The following is a 19,277-nucleotide window of genomic DNA, read 5'->3' as shown; positions in this document are numbered from 1 at the left end:
ACCCTTGTTTGTGCTTTTGTTGTTCCCCCGTCTTAAGCATTTTATCAGACCCAATAAGGTGGGGCATTCATGTACTATGCGCATAATTATACTTGATTGAGACTTTTGTATCATTTGAAACACGCATACTCATTATGTCATGAACTGATCCATTGTTTTATGAAAACTGGGATGAAATACATGTGCATAGAGTTTCTTCCCAGATTAGCCTGTGCAATCTGCAAACTGCACAGGCTAATCTAAGACGACGCTTTTTGCACATGTACTAAGCCAAGTTTTCCCATAACGAAGCTCACTAGTTCCATTGTTTTGCACAGGTCCACTTCTTGTACCAGTACTCCCTGCAGTTCTTCCTGGAGATCTTCCATGCGGTGTTGAAGAGTCAGAAGCTGGGAGGTGTGAAGGAGTACGGCAGCAGGCTGGCCATAATTACACAGGAACTCTTCCAGGTAGGGGGCACTACTCAGTTCCAGCCTCACGTAATGTTATAACCAGGGCTTTTTTTGCTCCCAAGAGATCAGCCGTTTTTCACAATTTTGAGAAGTTGGAGACTCGAATGTTCACAATATTGACAAGTCTATGACTCATTTTGTCACAATATTGAAAAGTTTGCAAGTCATTTTTTAACAACCTAAGCCCAAAGGCTGCTTCGCAAAGATGGGAAAAAAAGCCTTGATAACATTTGTGCTAATTGTTTGCTTGAGATCATTGTTTTATGTTCTTCTACACACTTTGTTAGGAAACCTACAGCCATGACGGGAAAGGCTTGTAACACTCGTATGTTATAGTTTGGTTGAATCATTTCTTTATTCTTCCACGTATTTGCATGTTCCAGGACACGTACAGCCATGTGGGTCGAGGCATGCTACACGAGGACAGGATCACGTTTGCCATCCAGCTGGCACGTATCTACCTGAAGGGTCTGCAGAGCGAGTCCACATATGACCAGGAGTTCCATCAGTTCTTGAGGAGTCAGGAGACCCTCCTCACCGGCCGTCTACCTGCCCCAATACAGGGCCTCACTCAGTCACAGGTGGGAAGTGTAATGATTGCCCTTATGAGGCTGAGTCTGCGAAAAAGGGGCTTAATTCATGTGGGTACAGTGTCATCACACTTTCTGCTTTTATTGTATTTTTCGTGTAAAGGAAGTCTCTACGTAGCAAAAATACAGTTTAGGCGAAAAGTGTCTTCTCTGATTAGCCTGTGCAAACTGCATAGGTTTATCTGGGAAGACACTTTAGGCACATGCATTAAGCCCAGTTTTCTTAGAGCTAGGCTCATATGAATATTGCTTAGAACTTGTTTACCTATTTGGCACCACAGGCTTGTGTTTGATGGACGATTTATGTCTTGAATGTTTTTATTAAACTTTTTTTACTATTCATTTGTTCATTTTTGAAATTGTGCTTTCATGCAAAGCTTTGTCTTAAGTTAATCTGCTGGTTTGCATTTGTTAGAATATTTGTCATGCAGAGATTTTAGCAAACAATTTCAAGCAACCCTTTTTGCCACTGCTTCTTGCTGGTTTGCTGAATGCACTGCGTTTACCTTAATGTATGCTGCGAGTTAAAATAACAAGCATGAAATTTGAACTTCATAAAAGTTTGCCTCAACTTTGATTACAGTGTTTGTATTGGCTTAACATGTATTTCATGACCACATGGCTGTTTTGAGGCTTATTTGCATGTAGTTTTGTCTCCTATTATAGCAAGAAGCGCTGGTGAGGTTGTCCCAGACCAAGCAGTTTAAGAAAATTATTGATGAAGTGAAAGGAAATGTGGTATGTAGACAAGTTCATCATTTGAAAGCCTGTATAGAACTTTATGAATATTTTTAAGTAAAACAGGTCTTAATGGTCGGATTAAATATGAAGGATTATAAATATTGATGATTATTTTAGAAATTATCACTTTTAAGGATCCTCTTCATGATTTTAGACTGTATGGTGCCTGGCCTCATTTCTATAACAGATCTTAATCTTACAAAGAACCTAAACTTAAAACACCAGCCAACTAGAAGGTTTTGTTATAAATGAGAATTGATTTCCGTTGCCGAAATGTTTAAAATCAGCTTAAAAATCTTCGTAATCATTTGGACAACTCTTATGTTTTTTCGAAAATCAAAACATGATATATTATTATGATTATGATTGTTTTTTTCTTTAAAGTCTATTAATATTAGATAAAAATGTGCTGCATTATTAATACAATGGTTAAGTTACCTTTACCTCTTTGATATTTTACTTTTTATAAATATGGTCATTGTCTAGTGAAAGGGATAAGCAACATATCTGGTATAAATAGTGACATGCTAATCAAATACAAGTATTTAATGATTCTCAAATAATTCCAAGTATAGCAATGTATTGATTGTTTTGTATGATAATGTTTCCTATCATTCGACATTAATGTTTCTGCTATCAGAACAAGAAGAAGGTAAGACCAGAGTGTTGTAAGACAATGTGTTGATGTGGTGCAAGTGGGTTGCCATGGGGTCACAGGGTTCAAATAATTGTGTGTGAATTGAGATTTGTTGTCTTTGACACACTCACTCATACAGTTTAGTGCAATTGCAATGCTGTCTCCTCTTTAAAGAAGGTACAATGCTTGTACAAGTTGAGTTTCAATTTTCGAATACTTGTTTAATGCACTGACAATAAATTGTCCTGATAAGATTGGCCTCAAAGCCAATATAAAAGAAGACATGTCTCAATAATGCAGATTTTCTGTATTGATGCCTGTCCATAACAAAAACTATTATGAATAAATACATGGTGAAAATGATTTGGTCTCGATTCTGTTTACTTACTACTATGTGTATTAATTAATATTTTAAAGCATACATTGTTAATGGATTTATAAAAAATATCTAATAGCATACTAATAAAAAGAGCTAGCAATATCCAATATGATTTCATTGGCAATTTCCTTAACAATTCAAGATATAAGTCTATACAGAAAGTAAGTGCTTGTTCTTGTCTACAACGGATAGAAATAATTTAGGAAAATCTATGTAACTGCTTTACACTTCTATATAAAAGTCTCCTGCTCAATCCTTGAATGATGGGTAAAGTGTGTTAACTGTTAGTGGTTTGTGAATCCCTTACTGTTCAAAACGTCGAAAAATCCAAAGGGATAAGCAAGCAAACTTCAGTGTATGATCAATTATCAATGAGTGTTTTCTTTCATACAGGAGCTGCAGGCCTGGTTGGAGAGTGCCAGCCCAGAAACAGACATACCCCAGCTGTGGACTGAAGAGAAAGAACTAAGTACGTACCTAGGAAATAGTTTGATGACTTCCTCAGTCTCAATTCTTAGCTTGGAGTAATGAATAGTTATTTATTTCTCTTCTTTGATTAAAAAATGAATGTTTCTCAAATTACATTCCAGAAAGAGTAATGATATTGATAGTGTTCTAATTGCGTAAACATAATTGGTTGAATGGATGACCAGAATAGAAAAATCTGAATAATAGAGTTAATTAGCTATAGTTCATCTGGAGATTTGAGAACTTTTCTTTATGAAGTAAAGGTGTGTGTATCACAATGTTATGGGGTAACATGACAGGAACAAAGCTTTCACGACATAAAAGCAAATTAGTTAAATAACTCATTAAGCGGTTATGCTAGGCATGTATAATATTTATTTTAGTATGGTTTTAAATGAGAACATGAAAAATAGTGCATGGTTATTGTTTCTGCAGCGCCCATCGGCAAGGCTGTCAATGGACTACTGGTGGTACAGGCACTAAGACCGGATCGTCTCACATCCATGGCGAAAATCTTTGTGGAGAAAGTGCTTGGATCTACCTTTGCACATGCTGCTGATAAAGAGCTGGATCTTGCAGAAATTGTGGAGAATGAGGTACTGTTACTTAGGACAATGTAAAAGAAAATGATTTAAAACATTACTTTATATATCTGCTTATGTGTTTTTAAAGTCATTGCGCAGTCTCAGCAAAAGTCTGGGACCTGAATTAACACCAGTAAAAATGTATGAGGGCCTGTACATTTTCTTAGAATACTGGCCCGCATAGCAGGTGAAAATTTGGTAAATTACTGTATGTGTTATAAGAAAACCAGACCTTGTGGCCAGTAATGGACTTTGAATTTCTGAGTGACTTATCCAGATTGCATTGTTGCTGCTGTATTGAACCTGAACGTACAGTTTAGTGTATTGCTACATGTTGGTCTTCAGATCAAGGCCAATACGCCAGTATTGATGTGCTCAGTACCGGGATATGATGCTAGCGGCAGAGTGGATGATCTGGCTACAGAGCTGGGCAAGCAGCTCACATCCATTGCCATTGGTCAGTATGGACTTTTCTCTATGAGATACTGAATGAGGTTGATATGATTGTGAATCAAATAGCAGTGGATTCAATAGTCACAAGTTACAGAGACCAACATTTTACAAACAAATTAAGAGTTATTGGGCTGATAAATAGTTATAAAGTTTGGCATGGTATTTGTTTATTGTTTATTTTAAGTAATAACAGCGTAAGAATTTTGGCTTTCTTGGCCAACCTAAGCCAAAGTAGCCCTTTGCCAGTCAAGATAATTAATCTGTTCACATGCTTTTTGAAAAACAAAAACAAAAAAAACTTAAAATCTTTAATCAAGCAGCAAGGCTTTCATAGTTTGACAAATATGGTTTGTCACTGATGTTTTTCAATGATTTACCACAATTATTGTTGTAAATTCTACAGTTTTAGAGTTAACTGATTTTTTGATGTACAAGAATGAGTTATTGTTCAGCTATCAAATACAAACATAAAAACCATTCTTGAGTGTTGTTCAGTAAAATTATTTTCAAATTTCATTTGCAAAATTATTTTTCAGTTCATGTGTTAGAATTGTAATCCATTGGTATAGTTTATAACCCAATTAAAAGTTCTTATCATTCTCAGTGTTTTGGGAAATGGGACTGGGACTTTGGATTGGGAAAATGTGCGGCGTTTGACTTAAATTGAGAAATTGGTGTTGTTGTTTTGCTAAAAATTGCTTCAAAATTGAGAATGTAAGTGTTTTCAGTATTATATATTTACTAAGGTTGAACTTTTATGGATGGGAGTTGAATAAAATATTGAGTTAAAAAAAAATAATTTTTTTTTGGGAAACCTATTGGGGATTTTCAGCTCCCATTTGGGGAAAATATATACTATTTTCAATTGGGAATGGGGCCGATTACCGGACCCGATTTTGAATAAAAAAAAACACTGATTCTGATGCATGCTTATTCAACCATTTCAACACAATTATTGAAACTTAAATTCCTATGCATTTTGTATCAATATTATTGTTAATTGGTCAGTGCTGAATGATAAAATCAAACATATCACCCTTAGAAAACCATCCATGGCACCTCTTTCTTTTTAAAGTTCTGTAGAAATGCTACTCAGCCTGTCTGTCACTTCAATCCTTATAAAGCTATGCTATCCCGCCACAGGTTCTGCCGAAGGCTTCACGCAGGCAGACAAGGTGATCAACTCCTCCAGCAAGTCTGGCCGATGGGTGATGCTGAAGAACGTGCACCTGGCGCCCCAGTGGCTGGTCCAGCTTGAGAAGAAGCTGCACAACCTCACGCCCCACCCGGCCTTCCGGCTGTTCCTCACCATGGAGATCAACCCCAAGCTGCCTACCAACCTGCTGCGTGCAGGCCGCGTGTTCACGTTTGAGCCCCCACCAGGTGTCTCTGCTAACCTGCTGAGAACCTTCAGCACTATTCCTGCTACCAGGATGTGTAGGGTAAGTGAACAATAGGGAATTTGGTGCTGCTTTGGTGTTCAAAGTTAGTCTTTTGAACGGTATAAAGTTAGGGTATATATTTTGAGATTTTGCTGTGGTTGGTGCTCTATTCTACAATTACCCATTTAAACTGGCATTGCTTACTTAATGATTTACAAAGAGGGGAAAACAACTTTTTGTTGAAAAAAAATCAAATCATTTTCTATCCAATAAAGCATGGCATTTATTTAATTGGTATATTACAGTTTAAAGACTGATTAAGATTTCCAGAACACCTATGCCGATGTCACGTTAAAGATTTTGTGGGACAATTTTACCTTGTGTAAAGAAGTGTTTTCATTTTTGTATCAATTGTGTGTCTACCATATAGGAGCCCAATGAGCGTGCACGGCTGTACTTCCTGCTGGCCTGGTTCCACGCAATTGTGCAGGAGAGGATGCGATACATGCCCCTGGGCTGGGCCAAGAAGTACGAGTTCACTGAGTCCGACCTCAAGGTGGCCTGTGACATGCTTGATACCTGGATAGACAGTGTGGCATTGGTGAGATTGGTTGTTTAGTGTGCAGTTGGCTTTGAGTCCATGTAAAGTTAACACCAGGAATACAACAATAACAAAAACTATTAAGAAGTAAATACCTGTTAATGAAATATAATGATGTTCATAAACAAAGTAGTTATTTATGAGAAAAGCAAATTTGATGCTGGTTGGCAATGCACAAAGATCAGGGGGGTTTTATATGAAAAGGGAATTCAAATGCCATGTATGTTCTGTCCATTGTGCGAGACTCAGTTAACATGATCTTATATATAAAACCATGTGTACTTTACAGGTTTGTCAGAGTTATAACAAGGCCATGCTATGTATGGGCTTGCTGCCATTTGCGTCAAAATGCTTTAATACCTTCAGCGTATATCTTGGGCCTTAAGGTACTAGTTTGATATTTGTTGGTAACTGCATGTTCCATGTTTTGTCTAGGGTCGAACCAATCTGCCCCCTGAGAAAGTGCCCTGGGATGCCATCAAGACCCTGCTGTCACAGTGCATCTATGGTGGCAAGATTGACAACAACTTTGACCAGGTATGCATCGATGTACAGCAGTTTGTTGGAGGGGTATTCTATGAAGCAGTGCAGAATCTAAAGAGGTTGTCAATATAATAATGAACCCTTAAGCCATATAAGCAGGAGGCATGCTTTGTTAAGATCCACAAACATACGCACATATATAGGATCTGGCACAAGTTGTCATATCATACCATATTTTATTAAACGAGTTTAGGAATTTTGTTAGTAAGCGAGCCTTTGGCGAGCTTACTAACGAATTTCCTGGACGAGTTTAATAAAATATGGTATGATATGACAACACGTGCCAGATCTTTTTTATCACATGCTTTTAAATGAGCAAATTAAATAATAAATAATTAAATTTACGCAAACATAATGATAAATCCCGAATGTTGTTTACATTTCGTGACGTCATTTGACGTTGCAACGTCATTTCAGCAAAATAACAAAATGTGATTGGTCAAAAAATGAAAACTAAGCCAATGAAAACGCTTAAAAATGTTGTATTACACATGTGTAATATAAAAAAATATGTAATGGCATGAGATTTATACCCATGCATTGTGAATCTAGGCAATTGTGACTTTTTGACTTTATCTAGGAATGAGACGCAGCAGAATATAAGACATATGAAAATTTATCTGGAAGAAAGTTGCTTTGTATTCCCAAGAAAATACCGTATTTAAAATTCTGGTCTTCAAATTCTTGAGGCAGGTTTTTGTTTAATATAACCACATATCACATGAAAACCTTCGTTATTTCAGCGGCTACTGAGTTCGTTCATTGACAAGCTGTTCTCACCAAAGAGCTTTGAGGGAGACTTCACCCTGGTGGCTAGCCTGGGGGAGGGCTTAGGCAAGAAGATATCCATGCCCGACAGCATCAGGTGAGCTATGGGGGATGGTGGTAGATGTTGTCTTATATGTATGAACTGATATTGGTTAAGTCCTTGCATTTTGACGCGGTTTAAAATGTCTGGACGGATTGTCAATTTGTCGTAATAAAGTGAATGATTGATCATAATATTATCTGAATCAGGCATTGATTAAACATTTGATCGCTTACTTGAGATCTGTTATTTAATCGGAAATGTGTTGTGGTCCAACAAACACATTAACAAATGTCAATAACATACAGCCCGCATCATGCAAAAATGGTTTTTAAGCCATAGGTATCCAGTCTATCTCCAGACCAGCCCATGCATCAACACTGTCTAGTCAGAAGCTTCTCTATGGGTTAATGAGACCATTAAACGTTTGCTTGAATTTTTTAGTGCACAAGGTATCTGGTTACAAGATTAGCATAGAAGCAAGCTTGTTTGGAGCTACGCTGGAGGCATTTGGCATGAGACCCATTTTTGCAAGACCATGTTTATACCATTCATATTATTTGTCCATGTATTTCCCTAGGCGTGAGGAGTTTGTAGCATTCTCAGAACACCTGGAGGCTGACAGACAGACACCGTCCTGGCTAGGACTGCCAAACAATGCAGAGAAAGTGCTGCTCACCACTCACGGCTCAGACATGTGTGCTAAACTCATGAAGGTAAAAATACATCTTTGATGCAATCCAAATAGCCTGTAGTTTATACATTACCAATTGATATTTTTTATGCTCCCCCAAAATTTATTTTGGGGGAGCATATAGTCGCCGCTTCGTCTGTCCGTCCGTGTGTCCGTCCGTGCAAAATTTTTGTCCGGGCTATTTCTCAGCAACTTATTCGGAAATTAATGAAATTCAATGAAACTTTATGGGAAGATTCACTACCAAGAGGAGATGTACATATTATCAGCGGGTTCTGGTCAGATGATTTTTTACATAGTTATGGCCCTTTGACATTTTCTATAAAAAAATTATTGTCCCCCCAACTACTGAATTGCAAGACGTTTCCTTTTATCTGAATATATAGTGCCATATAATTGTGACAAAAAAACTTTGGGGAGCATCACCCGTCTCTGATGGTTTCTTGTTGTTATCTGTGGGAAAATTTAAAAAATAATAAAGTTTAATTATGCACTTCTTAGACTTGTATTCTACATTTAAATATAAATATGAGCCTTGCACTTGGAAAATGGCTTTCAATGCAAGGGCTTTAATAAAGCGTCGTCCCAGATTAGCTGATACAGTCCGCGCTTAACACCTAAATTGGTTTTTTGCTTAGAAGAGATTTCCTTTACTCATAAAACACCATAAAAGCGAGAAGTGTCATCCCTGATAAGCCTCTGCAGACTGCACAGGCTAATTTGGGACTACACTTTACACACATGCATTAAGCCTGAGGCTCTTATATTTGCCTACAGGTTGAGTTGCTGGAGGATGATGATGAGCTGGTGACCCTGAGTCCTGATGATGACGAGAAACGAGTGGTGGACGGGCGACCCGCCTGGATGAGAACCCTGCACACCTCTGTAAAGACATGGCTGGACCTCGTACCCAAGGTGAGCAGTAGGCTGTGAACACATGTCACTACAGTCTCCATTCAAGTATTGGATTCCAGGTCATAAAAAAATTAAATGAGAAATGCTCTGGGAAAACGGGGTTTAATGCATGTGCATAAAGGGTTTTTCCTAATTAGCCTGTGAAGTCTGCACAGGCCAGTCAGGGATGAAACTTTAGACCTTAATTTGATTAAAATTAAAAAAAAAGATTTTCATTTGACACAAAAATCCATGAAAGCCTAGTGTCTGACTGCACAGGCTAATCCTGGACGTCTCTTTATGCACATACATTAAGACCATTTTGAAAGAGCAAAAATTTACTATCCACTCATCTACAAATTGGAAATTAAGTCTATTTTTGTCACTGGCTATGATAGTCATTGTTCTGTATTTTCTTTTCTGGACCTTGTTCCATTTATACAGACATTGTTTAGGGCTCGTTGACTTAAGTGGAGACTGTGTTATGTATCTGTCTTGTAGTGTAATGTGTGGATATTAGTTTGCACATAACACTGTTGTATATAATTTACTAGTTTGACTTTTCGACTTTGTCAGTAGAATGTTGTATGTTCTCTTCTAGTTTCTTGACTCAGCATGTTACTAATGACTAATTTGCTGACTTTCTATGTGTATCTCAAAAACTTTATATGGTGTAAATATCTGAATGTCTTTGTAACTTTCTGTGTTCTTGTTATTTTGCATGTAAATTGTATAAACCTGTACATATTTCATTTCATATGTTGTATCTACTGTAACCTGTATATAATAGTGATTGTCTTGTATGATTTTCTGTTATGTTACTAACAGTTGCACTATGTGTATCATAATGTTTGTATACTTGTTAACATTTTGACTAAACAAATGAAAGTTAATACTTGTGAGTGAACCTGTTGCTAGGGATATGAAGAAGTGGTACGTATCATACATGTATCTATCTTTCCCCACCCCCCATTTTACCAAGGTTTCCCAATGCCAAATCCTATTTCATTCTTTGATTTCACATTTGACTACATTGTATTCATATGCAATTCAAGTTGATTTTGGTTATTGATTACATGTTATAGGTAAATTAAAAAAAATGCATTTATATGTGTATGTTAATAGATTTAGTCAAATATGTATCGAAGCTGGTTTTATTTAAGCTTTAATTTATACAAATTTCTTTAACGAATGTTTATAAATTGAGTCAAATATGTGTGAAAGCTGGTTTTATTAATTCATTACAGCTTTCAATGTTATTTGTTTCTTTGGAATTCTACATTCATTATGTGCATGGGGTATTTATGTATTGAAATGATCGCTTCTAAAAACAACTGTAAGGCCAGTAGGCAATGTTTTTCATTTTGTGAGGGAGTTTGGAGCATGTAAGCTTCACTGGTGAAAGAATTATGGCTCATTAAGTTGTTGTTTGGGACTTTTTTGCTTTACAGCTTCAATATGTGCTTAAATTATAAATAAAAGCTAAAAACATTCGTTATATTTGCTAATTTTTGGCATATTTGTAGATATCTAATGGACATCATGTGGCTGGTCATCGTGTATGCTTTTTGATTCTGTAATAATGGGCTCTCTGACATACATAGTGCATTGTAAGATTCTTCTCAAATTAAAATAACCCAACTATCAGTAGCAGTAATACAAATAATCTTTTCTCATTTATGCAATTAACATACATGGCATATTTCTTTAGTAGTATATACCTGTAATTGTTGTTGCCAAGTGTATCATATTTTACTTGATATTGCCAGACTGTTGGAGCCATGAAGAGGACCATTGAGAACATCAAGGACCCCCTTTTCCGATTCTTCGAGCGCGAGGTTAACCTGGGAGGTCGGCTGCTAGGGGATGTTAGGCGGGACCTTGCCGATGTGCTACAGGTGTGTGTGGGAGAGAAGAAGCCTACCAATCACCATAGAAACATGATGGCAGACCTTGCTAAAGGTATGTTTATAGGGCGAGATTGCATTGAGGAAAAAAATGGGAACAAGAGCACTGCATAACCGGTGCCAATGCTCGGCTGCGTGTTTTTTTGTTTTTTTTTTAGAGATCACAGTGACCTTGACATTTGACCTAGTGACGCCAAAAATGGGTGTGGTGTGTAGAACTCATGAAGGTGCACCTACATATGAAGTTTCAAAGTTGTAGGTAGAAGCACTTTGATTTTAGAGACAATGTCAAGGTTTTAGCATGACGCGGACGGCGGACGACAAGCTGGCTATGAGAATACCTCTGGTTTTCTCCGAAAAGAGCCGAGCTAAAAACTGAATTCGCTTTGTAGACTTTTTTAGTAAATGATTTTTATTGAGACAATTGTACTTTTCTGCTTAACCATATTCCATAGATTTGTAATTTATTTCTTTTCTATTGCATATTACACATTTTTCCTTAGATAAAAATTAAGTTTATGTGCAAAAGCAAAATTTAATTAAATCTTCTTTGAAAAAAATATGTTTAAAATGTGAGATAGTGTATCAAGTGAAAACTTTCATCAGGACAAGTGACTACAAGTTGCAATTGTCAAAGTTTTTAGTCATGAACGTCCTTTGATAAAAATTTAAAACATATCACATGATTTGTTCAATTGAACAAAACAAAAGCTAAGGCGATGTGTGTATTCCCCAGGTATGATCCCCGAGTCGTGGCGCAGGTACACAGTGCCGTCTGGGATCACGGTGATTCAGTGGATCACAGACTTCAGTCAGAGGATCAAACAGCTGCAGGCTGTGGTCCAGGTGGCTCAGGGAGGGGCCAAGGAACTCAAGGTGACACTAACACACACTGTTGTCTATTACTGCGTGAAAGCCTTGCCTACTCAATAGTAAAGTGATAATGCCTCTATGCAACCAGCATAAAACCAGAACAGCCTGAGAATAACTTGCAGTCTGTTCAGGTTTTATGCTGTTTGATGCTCATCAGTACCTTAAGAGTTGGAAGTGAAACCTTTAAAACTTCAATTTAGCAAGAAAGGACTTTAGTTTCAATTTAATTTTCTAAGAGCTACAAATCTGTTAAAATGCGTTTCTGGAAGGTAAAGGGTTACTGGTAAGGGCAATATAATGCCTAGGGCAGAAGTTTTGCATCGCAAGACCAAAATATTAGCTCTTGATTAAAATATATAAATTATTGCATATAGTATCGTTTGCAATTCATAAAATTTAAATGTGTGTCTTGATCAGGAACATGCTATGCAAACGTCATTGTTGCTAAAAATAATGTTAATCTTTTGTAGAAGAAAGTTTTTTAGGTTCTTATAAAGAACCTGCAGTTTATATTATCTATACATCAATTTTCAGAAATGATGATTTTGGCCATTTTAAATTCTAAGTGCAAGCCCCTTGTTTCAGAACCTGCAAGTGTGGCTGGGAGGCCTGTTCATTGCTGAGGCCTACATCACAGCCACAAGACAGTATGTTGCCCAGGCTAACAGCTGGTCCCTTGAGGAACTACACCTCGATGTGAGTGCATGTTTGAGTCTAATTATGAGAAAACGGGGCTTAATGCATGTTCATCAAGTGTTGTCCCAGAATGTCCCGTGCACTCTGCACGTGCTAATCAAGAACACTTTCCACCTAAACTGAATTTTCACTAAGTAGAGACTAACTTTAAATAAAAAATACCAAAACTGTGGTATAAAAGTGTCGTCCCTGATATGTCTGTGGACTCTTTTTGTTCATTTTCTCCTTGACTCTTATTCCTACATCAGTTAGTGGCCCAAGTATCTGAACTTATTACTGATACACTGGTTTCCCAAAGAAAAATGGAGTGTATTAAATTACCTATGTTATAAAAAGGAAATGACAAACAACACAGAATGACTCTTTAAGCAGGTTTCTCAAAAAATATGGAGTGGGTTTTAAATGACCTATGCATACGAGGGTAATGACAAACAAACTGAGAATAAACAAGAAAACATTGAATGTTCTTCCAGGTGAATGTGACAGATGGTAAGTCTGGTTCCCTGGATGCATGCAGTTTCTGTGTGACTGGCCTCAAGCTGCAGGGAGCTGTGTGCAAGCAGAACAAGCTGCAACTGTCCTCCACCATCTCCACAGACTTGCCTCTTACCCTGCTCAGATGGGTCAGGTACGTTCTAGTACTGTTAGATTTTCAACAGAGGTCAGGGTTGCATGGTGGATATGGTGTCCATCTAGCGAACGGGCAGCCATGGATTAGATCTTCAATATGGGCGTGCTCTTTTTATCTACCTAAAAGACACAAAGTACTGGTTCTACCCAGGAAATGGACTCAAGTATGTTTTAATAAGCCTAATGCTTTTGAGGCAATCGATCTAAAAGAAATAGGTTTGAACTAAATGTTTAAATAAGCACTTGTAAGCATCTACAATTTGTGAGCTAGTTGGGTTTCTCGACTTTACCGTCAGCATTTAAAAAATCCCCATGAGACAGATTTAATAAGCGTCAATAATGTGAGATTATTGTAGCAGTCTCCTTGTGGACAAGAGTTAATGGCAACTACTGTTGTTTCTTTGTTGCACTTGCACACCATTCTTTTATTTAACCCAATCTCATTAAAATTGAATCTTAATATTGGCTTAATTTTTTTTTGATGTAGGGAATTTGACTACATCACGTACAAGGTCACATTCAGTTTACCTTCAGTTATCTTTAATCAATGAACACAAAATAAAACCAAAAAGACAATTTGTTTAGTTATTTAAAGATTATCTGAGCATAACCTCTCATGCGATATTAGATCAAATCTGTAGAACATAAAGTGTCAGACTGGGAACTATTTGAATGAGATTTGCTGTGTAACCATAGTGCGTTCAAGCTTGACAGTGTTTTCAGCCATTGTCAAATCATGAGCTTAAATCAAGACAAATTTCTTCTGGCAGTTAATAGTTTTCCATTCCCATACCCAGGCTGGACAGCATTGAGGGTGGGAAGGATGTCAAGGTCACTCTGCCAGTGTACCTGAATGCCACCCGGGCCCAGCTTCTGTTCACACTGGACTTTGCCACAGAGGGTCAGGGATCCGGCAAGGATCACAGCTTCTATGAGAGGGGAGTGGCATTCGTGACCTCTGACCTGGGATAGAACGTTGTCATGGTTACTGCAGACAGATTTCTGAAGTTATGGATTATATTTGGTTTATTAACTTGCTGATATTTACTTTTGTGAACTTTTAACAACAAGCAATATTGCTCTTTGGATTGCAGTGTTAATTATTAGTACCAACTTTTCTGCTAGCAGTTACAAAGTCAGCATACACTTTGGATTTCAGTGTATGATATTAACTTGACTTTAAACATTTTTTAAAAAGAAGAAAAAAAGCTATGTACACTTTGGATTTCAGTGTCTTCTGCAAGCAATTACAAAACATGCTATAACTTTTCATTGCAGTGCTAATTGATATAACACTACATTTTACAAAATATACTTGGGATTTTATTTTGCTAACTTTATGAACTTAATTATATAAACATTGTGGAAAAAGGTAGTGGTAAGAACAAAAAACTGTCAGTTTATTTTAATGTGCTTCTGTTGTGTAATGTGCTTTTGATTGTGCAAGTGATTACTTAATTGGCTTAGTATTTTTTTGTTTCCTCTCACTTACTGCCACTGATTGTTTTGTCAGTTTATCATGCTCTGGATTATACATGTATTTAAAATTAAATTGTCCTTAGAAATTTCCCACAATACTTATTCTCCCTTTAAAGAATAATAACATAGTTTTGTTCTTTGAAAAATGTTTATTTATACTAATTGCATTGTTTAAGAATGAAACCTATTCAATTAATATGTACATCCATATACAAATGTATATCCCTCTGTCAATTATACATCTTTGTTTCAGTTATATTTTCTTATCAACTTTTGTCAATCTTTTATCTTTATGTTCTTTACAATTCTGGGTTTAAATATTGGAAAATAAATGCATTTTAAATAAATGCGAATGTACATGGAAACATGATATTTTATAGGTAACTTTTATAAATTATTCCTTTCACCAAACTTTTGATTGAATAATGTTTACTAGTAAATTAAATGGCATCAAAGGAATTGTTAATGTTAATTGCAACATCTACATATAAATGCACACCTTGTATGGTAGGCTATTCTGGAATAAACTTTTTTGGCTGCTTACTTTGTGTTTTGTAATTGATTACATGTCCATATGTTCTTTTTTTATGCACTAGTTAGACAATACAAACATATATATTGTAATATTTTAAAACAATTTATGTGTATTCAACGATTGACATGGTATGCAGAGTGAGATGTGCGTCTGTAGCCTATGTAAACCATGTAACGACAGCTCGAACAGCCCTGGCATTGAGCAAGCGTTAGTTTTTTATGCATGAACTAAATTCTACTTTAAGGGTTGAACATGTCTGTAAACATGCCATGGAACCACAGCAGCGTTTAACCAACAAAAGACTGGTATTTTATATATTATAATGTCTGGATGCAGATCTGGAAAGTAACACACCTACATGTGATCTTTTATATTTTCCATTATTCTGATTTCAAGCTTATTGTTAGTGTTGAGCGTAAGTTGTTCATGTTTAGCGTAAGTTGTAAAAAAAAATTGTTTAGACCCAAATACAATAACTTTTAAAATATTAAAAAAACGTAGAAGCGAAAAAAAAACTAAACACAAACTAGTAGTCATAACAAACATAAATCAAATACTTGAAGAACAACGCTTATTTTTCGAAAACCTCTATTAACGAAAGAATGTCGAAAAAACCTTTTTAGAAATGCACATCATGCTTTAAATGAAGCGGTAAAAGAATTATGTGACAGATTACTAACTGAATATGAATGTGGATTAGCTCTTAAAGAAATGCAAAATAACTAAAGTCCGGGATCTGATAGCATCACTATCGAGTTTTATAAAAATATTTTGGAACGATATTAGAACACATTTAACTAGTTCACTAAATTATTCATTTAACAACGGAAGTCTAACCACGCTTCAAAAACAAAGTATAATATCGCTCATTTCAAAACCTTGAAAAAACTTAGAATCCTTGTCAAACTGGCGCCCGATTAGTTTACTTTAACAATGATTATAAAATAGCAACAAAAAGTAGCAAACAGAATCAAAAAAATGTTACAATCAATCATTTCAAGATCTCAATCCGGTTTCATAAAGGACGTTACATTGGTGAAAACGTTCGTCTTATAGAAGGCATTAACTATTTCAACAATTCAAATAAATCTGGTCTAATATGCTTTGCAGACTTTGAAAAGGCATTCGATTCACTTGATCATTCGTTTATGTTCTCATGCTTAGAAAATATGAACTTTGGTGAAAGTCTCATTAAATGGGTTAAACTGTTCTATACCGACATAAATAGTATAATTACTCACAATGACTTCCTTTCAAACAGCTTTAACATTGAACAAGGAGTTCGACAAGGGTGTCCACTCTCATCATCACTATTTATCCCCACGCTTTTTATACCCCCATTACCAATGGTAATGGGGGCTATATAGGAGTCACTTTGTCGGTCGGTCTGTCCCGAAAGCTTGTCCGGGCCATAACTAAGTTGTTCATTGTGAGATTTTAAAATCATTCGGCACAATTGTTCACCATCATTGGACGGTGTGTCGCGCGAAAGAATTTCGTCGATATCTCAAAGGTCAAGGTCACACTTTGAGTTTAAAGGTCAAAAATGGCCATAAATGAGATTGTCCGAGCCATAACTTTGTCATTTATTGAGAGATTATAAAATCATTAGGCAGATTTGTTCACCATCATTGGACGGTGCGTCGCGCAAAAAAATAACGTTGATATCTCCAAGGTCAAGGTCACACTTTGAGTTCAAAGGTCAAAAATGGCCATACATAAGCTTGTCTGGGCAATAACTGTCATTCATTTTGAGATTTTTAAATCATTTGGCACATTTGTTCATCATTGGACGGTGTGTCACGTGAAAGAATTACGTTGATATCTACAAGGTCAAGGTCACACTTTGAGTTCAAAGGTCAAAAAAGGCCATTAATGTGCTTGTCCGGGCCATATCTATGCTGTTCATTGTGAGATTTTAAAATCATTTGTTCACCATGATATCTCCAAGGTCAAGGTCACACTTTGAGTTCAAAGGTCAAAAATGGCCATAAATGATAATGGCATATTAATTCTTAAAAATTGCCATAAATTAGCCTCTCTTGTTTTGTGAATACAGCATGCAAAATAGTCTGTGGGGGTATACGTCGAGTCTGTGACAAAGCTCTAGTTGAAAAGCGTGGGGATATTGTGGTTATCTCCGCTGTCTGTCCGTCCGTCCTGGCCACTATTATCTCCTACACTATAAGCACAAGAACCTTGAAACTTACACACATGGTAGCTATGAGCATATGTGCGACGGTGCACTATTCGGAATTTTGATCTGACCCCTGGGTCAAAAGTTATGGGGGTTGGGGTGGGGCCGGGTCAGAGATTTTCCTGCGAGTGCGATTTGAAAAAGGCTCATAACTACTCTGTCCCTTCAGATATTGCTTTCATATTTGGTATGCATTTGTATCTGGACAAGACCTTTCCATGCGCATAAAATTGTTGACCCCTGTGACCTTGAACTTTCGGTCAGCTTTCAGGTTTCGAAATCTGCGACCGCGATTCGAAAAAGTCTCATACCTACTGTCTCCCTTCAGATATTGCTTTCATATTTCGTATGCATGTGTATCTAGACAACACCTTTCCATGCGCACACAATTTTTTACCCCTCTGACCTTGACCTTGAACTTAGGGTCAGTTTTCAGGTTTTGAAAATCTGCGACCGCGATTCGAAAAAGGCTCATAACTACTGTGTCCCTTCAGAAATTGCTTTCATGTTTGGTATTCATGTGTATTTGGACAAGACCTTTCCATGCGCATAAAAAAAATTTACCCCTGTGACCTTGACCTTGAACTCAGGCCAGTTTTCAGATTTTAAAATCTGCGAACGCGATTCGAAAAAGGCTCAAAACTACTGTGTCCCTTCAGATATTGCTATCATATTTGGTACGCATGTGTATCTGGACAACACCTTTCCATGCGCATACAATTTTTTACCCCTGTGACCTTGACCTTGAACTTGGGGTCAGTTTTCAGGTTTTGAAATCTGCGACCGCGATTCGAAAAAGGCTCATAACTACTGTGTCACTTCAGATATTGCTTTCATATTTGGTATTCATGTGTATTTGGACAAGACCTTTCCATGCGCATAAATTTTTTTACCCCTGTGACCTTGATCTTGAACTCGGGCCAGTTTTCAGATTTTGAAATCTGCGACCGCGATTCGAAAAAGGCCCAAAACTACTGTGTCCCTTCAGATATTGCTATCATATTTGGTATGCATGTGTATCTGGACAACACCTTTCCATGCCCATACAATTTTTTACCCATGTGACCTTGACCTTGAACTTGGGGTCAGTTTTCAGGTTTCAAAATCTGCGACCACGATTCGAAAAAGGCTCATAACTACTGTGTCCCTTCAGATATTGCTTTCATATTTGATATGCATGTATATCCAGACAACACCTATCCATGCGCACACAATTTTTTACCCTTATGACCTTGAACTTGTGGTCAGTTTTCAGGTTTTGAAATCTGTGACCGCGATTCGAAAAAGGCTCATCTACTGTGTCCTTTCAGATATTGCTTATATATTTGGTATGCATGTATATCTGGACAACACTATGGGCATAATTTTGTTTACCTCTGTGACATTTACATTGAACTTTGGGCTTGTTTTCAAGTTTTGAAATCTGCGACCGCGATTCGAAAAAGGCTCATAACTTCTGTGTCCTTTCAGACATTGATTTCATATTTGGTATGCATGTGTATCTGGACAACACCTTCCCATGCGCATAAAATGTTTGACCCCTGTGACCTTGACCTTGAACTTGAGGTCAGCGTTCAGGTTTCGAAATCTGCGACTGCGATTCGAAAAAGGCTCACACCTGCTGTGTCCCTTCAGATATACTTTCATATTTGGTACGCATGTGTATCTGGACAAGACCTTTCCATGCGCATGAAATTTTTTACCACTGTGACCTTGACCTTGAACTTAGGGTCC

At 37.0% G+C, this 19,277-nt stretch overlaps 1 protein-coding gene across 8 annotated transcripts in view; it reads left to right on the top strand.

Annotated features, from left to right (window-relative positions):
* Window positions 1-15,354, top strand: part of LOC127874600 (cytoplasmic dynein 1 heavy chain 1-like) — a 103,545-nt gene extending 88,191 nt beyond the window's left edge. For 4 of the 8 annotated variants that reach the window (XM_052418999.1, XM_052418998.1, XM_052418994.1 and 1 more), the window contains 18 exons: window positions 318-449; window positions 836-1,033; window positions 1,709-1,780; window positions 3,193-3,268; window positions 3,703-3,863; window positions 4,197-4,308; window positions 5,448-5,746; window positions 6,117-6,287; window positions 6,723-6,824; window positions 7,574-7,695; window positions 8,219-8,354; window positions 9,110-9,247; window positions 10,145-10,159; window positions 10,996-11,188; window positions 11,870-12,009; window positions 12,592-12,702; window positions 13,176-13,330; window positions 14,130-15,354. In XM_052418999.1, the coding sequence (XP_052274959.1) occupies window positions 318-449; window positions 836-1,033; window positions 1,709-1,780; window positions 3,193-3,268; window positions 3,703-3,863; window positions 4,197-4,308; window positions 5,448-5,746; window positions 6,117-6,287; window positions 6,723-6,824; window positions 7,574-7,695; window positions 8,219-8,354; window positions 9,110-9,247; window positions 10,145-10,159; window positions 10,996-11,188; window positions 11,870-12,009; window positions 12,592-12,702; window positions 13,176-13,330; window positions 14,130-14,304 (2,508 nt within the window). In that variant the 3' untranslated portion in view covers window positions 14,305-15,354. The remainder of the gene's footprint in view (window positions 1-317; window positions 450-835; window positions 1,034-1,708; window positions 1,781-3,192; window positions 3,269-3,702; window positions 3,864-4,196; window positions 4,309-5,447; window positions 5,747-6,116; window positions 6,288-6,722; window positions 6,825-7,573; window positions 7,696-8,218; window positions 8,355-9,109; window positions 9,248-10,144; window positions 10,160-10,995; window positions 11,189-11,869; window positions 12,010-12,591; window positions 12,703-13,175; window positions 13,331-14,129) is intronic. The other 4 variants (XM_052419000.1, XM_052418995.1, XM_052418997.1 and 1 more) reach the window with 2 other exon arrangements.
* Window positions 15,355-19,277: the final 3,923 nt, after the last annotated feature.

The sequence above is a fragment of the Dreissena polymorpha genome, chromosome 3, assembly GCF_020536995.1.
Source record: "Dreissena polymorpha isolate Duluth1 chromosome 3, UMN_Dpol_1.0, whole genome shotgun sequence".
Classification (NCBI taxonomy): domain Eukaryota; kingdom Metazoa; phylum Mollusca; class Bivalvia; order Myida; family Dreissenidae; genus Dreissena; species Dreissena polymorpha.
Note: the sequence above shows the minus strand (reverse complement) of the source record. Positions and strands in the feature narration are given on the sequence as shown.